The 2,946-nt window shown below is 63.1% G+C and overlaps 1 protein-coding gene across 1 annotated transcript in view; it reads right to left on the bottom strand.

Moving 5' to 3' along the window:
- Positions 1–1,886, bottom strand: part of VENTX (VENT homeobox) — a 2,420-nt gene extending 534 nt beyond the window's left edge. The window contains exons 1-2 of the mRNA XM_077762925.1: positions 1,658–1,886; positions 1–152 (exon numbers count right to left, since the gene is read on the bottom strand). The exon at positions 1–152 is cut by the window's left edge and continues 4 nt beyond it. Of these exons, the coding sequence (XP_077619051.1) occupies positions 1–152; positions 1,658–1,886 (381 nt within the window). The remainder of the gene's footprint in view (positions 153–1,657) is intronic.
- Between the last annotated feature and the right edge of the window lie 1,060 nt (positions 1,887–2,946).

The following is a 2,946-nucleotide window of genomic DNA, read 5'->3' as shown; positions in this document are numbered from 1 at the left end:
GGAGAGTCGCATCTCCCGGGCCAGCCTCCGGCGCTCCAGGGGGCCCAGGTAGCGCTGGTGCTGGAAGGCGCTCTCCAGGGTGCTGACCTGCTGGGCTGTGAAGGCTGTGCGGACCCGGGGCGCCCGCGGGCCGTCCGCCTCCTTGCTCAACCCTGAGGAAGGGCAGGCGGCACTGAATGCTTTGGGCTAACAGTGCCACCCACGTGGGACCCGGGCCTCCCTCACTCAGGGGGCTCCTAAGCTCTGTGGCCACAGGGACGAGAGGCCAGCTGGGCCCTCCTCCCTCACTTCCACTGCTCTGCTGTCCCGTTCGGTCTTCACACAAATGTGGATGGAGGGGCAGCCCCTCCCCTCCCAGCCCATGCAGGATGGGGGCCGGGGGGTGAATACTGGATCAAGAGGCCTTTGGAACGGAACAGCGGCTCCGATGCAGCCCCTCACCCTCCACTGGTGCACATGGTCCCTTCCAGAAAGGGGCCCCCACACATCAGTTCCTCTGGCTGCTCACAAGGACCCCGTCTCCCCTGCCACCAATCATGTGTCCGTGGCTAGTCTGTGTCTAACGTCTAAATCAGCAGGTGGCAGACAGCACGAGGTACCCCGTGGTGCGGAGGGCGACCTGTCCTCTCCACACACGTCTGAGCAGAACGTCAGATTTTACACAATTACTTTGAACACTCACCTGGGAGCGTGCAGTAGGAGGGCAAGAGCTTTGCTTTGGAGGTGGGGGTGGGGGTGGTGGTGAAAGATCTGGATGCAGGGATGATTTGTTGGCTTTTGTGAGATGGGGGGAACTGGTTGCAGAAAATAAACTTAAAATTTCACTTCTTTGGAAACATAAACATTTCCCATAGGATTATTTAAACTTTTTCAAATATGAGGGGCACCTGGGTGGCTCAGTCAGTTAAGCATCCATCTTCAGCTCAGGTTGTGATCTCATGGTTCACGAGTTCAAGCCCCGCATCAGGCTCTGTGCTGACCGCTCAGAGCCTGGAGCTGCTTCAGATTCTGTGTCTCCCTCTCTGACCCTCCCCTGCTCACGCTGTCTCGCTCTCTCTCAGAAATAAATAAAACATTTAAAAAAATTTAAAAGGACAAAACGAGGTCTCATCAGCAAATGACAAAGGGTCAGACCAGGGTTAGGAAGCCACCAAGACCTCCTGGAGCCGAGGCACAGAGGCGCTCGAATCCCCGTGTACAGGGGTGCCAGGGCTGCCCCCACCCACACCTGTGAACAGGCTCAGTCTAGACACCAAGCTGAGGCGACCGGCTTTGAGGGAAGAGCCACAACGACCCCTCTGAACCCGGCGGAAGTGGCCCCAAGGACTCGCTGCAGAACGAGAGAGCCAGTTGCACAAAGGCACTAATGTCGCAGTCAGGACTCAGGGCAGGAGGGGGGGCAGCCTTTCTAGGAGGGGGGCGAGGAAGAGGGGCGCCACGGGGCTGGAGGAAGACCCCCACTGGGGCTTTCCCCTCTGAGAGGAAGTGCTTACTCGACAGGGGGGTCAGGTGGAACCTCAAACCCCAGCCCCCACCTCCAGCCACGGTACACAGGATGTGGCGGGTTCGTTAGGGCCTCCCTCCTCCAGAACCCTCCGGGCTCCCGTCCCAGTCTGGGAATGAAGGGAGCCCCCTCCCCACCCATCCCCACACCTACCGGCCGAGGGTGTCCCTGGTGCAGACACTTCCAAAGGCTTTACTTCCTCTGTGCCCAGGGGGAGCTCCCCGCTGCCGGATACCTTGGCTGGAGCAGACAGGCTCCCCCCGGGGACCTCAGCGGGCCTGGAGGTGTGTGCCGGCCCCACGTGGCTGCTCCGGGAAAGCCAATCCACGGAGCCAAAGCTGGACGGCTCGAAGCCACTGGGCAGGGTAGAGGAGGGAGCCATGGCTGTGGGGGACAGACGGTGGGCGTGAGGCGCGGGGTCCTCTGCAGGCCGACAGGGCTGAGCTGCATTTATGAGCTCAGGAGGAGGGAGTGGCAGGCGGGTTTGCATAGGTGGCTCCAATCCTCCCCCACCCCAGATAAGTAGCATCTAATTGCCTCCAATTCAGAGGCACAAAGAAGGCCATTCACACCTACCCCGGCTCCGAGATGTCTGGGGAGGAGCGGGGCTGTGTCCACCACTTCGGGGAGAGGTGCAGGTGGGGGACCTCCCTCCGCCCCCACCCTGGGCTGGCCTAGCTTTCGGGGTGTGACGAGGGCCACCCCCCCCAGCCTCGTATTCCTGCTGGAGGCCGCGTCGTCTCCGGAGACCGGCCCCCCACCTGCTCCGCGAGTCTGCAGAGCCAGAGGGGACAGGCGTGCACACCTGAGCGAGGGTGCTTCAGGGGAGTCAGCATCACTGCTCCCGGGACCGAGTCCCCCGCCCCTGGCTGTCTGGGCGGGAATGTCGGGCAGTCCTGGAAGAGGACTGCGACTGGCAGACAGGGCTGGGCAGGGCTGCCCAGAGAGAACCCTAGGGCTCCAGCTGGCCCTTCCCCCTCGAAGTGTACTCATCAGGTCTCCACGACCCCACTCCCCTCCAGGCCTCACTCTGGCGCCCAAGAGCTGGATTACAGCGACACGAAAGGGGGGCGTCTGCCGGCTGAGAGCATGGCCTCCTCCCTGCGGCTCCAGGAGGACCCTGCGGGAAGGACCGGGGAGACACTGCCCTCCCCCGCGGGGCGGCCCCACTGTGGCCGATGTAGGCACAGTGCTCCCGAGGGTGCCGGAGCCCCAGGCTCAAGGGGTACCCTCACTCCTGCCTGGGCTGCACGCGCCTCCCCCACAGGTGCTCCAGCCAACCTACCTTCACCCTCTGGGGTCACGCACCCTGTCCAGCTCCCCAACCCCGCAGCCAACACGTCTGTCTCCAGGACACGACCCCAAGGACCAGCCTGAGCCTCGTCCAGGGCGACCCGGGGAAGCGGGGTGGGAGCACTGCCAGCCAGCGAGGCGGCCCCAGC

This window comes from Crocuta crocuta, unplaced genomic scaffold (assembly GCF_008692635.1).
Source record: "Crocuta crocuta isolate KB4526 unplaced genomic scaffold, BGI_CrCroc_1.0 scaffold466, whole genome shotgun sequence".
Taxonomy (NCBI): Eukaryota; Metazoa; Chordata; class Mammalia; order Carnivora; family Hyaenidae; genus Crocuta; species Crocuta crocuta.
The sequence above is the reverse complement of the archived record's forward strand: the minus strand, read 5'-3'. Positions and strand labels throughout refer to the sequence as shown.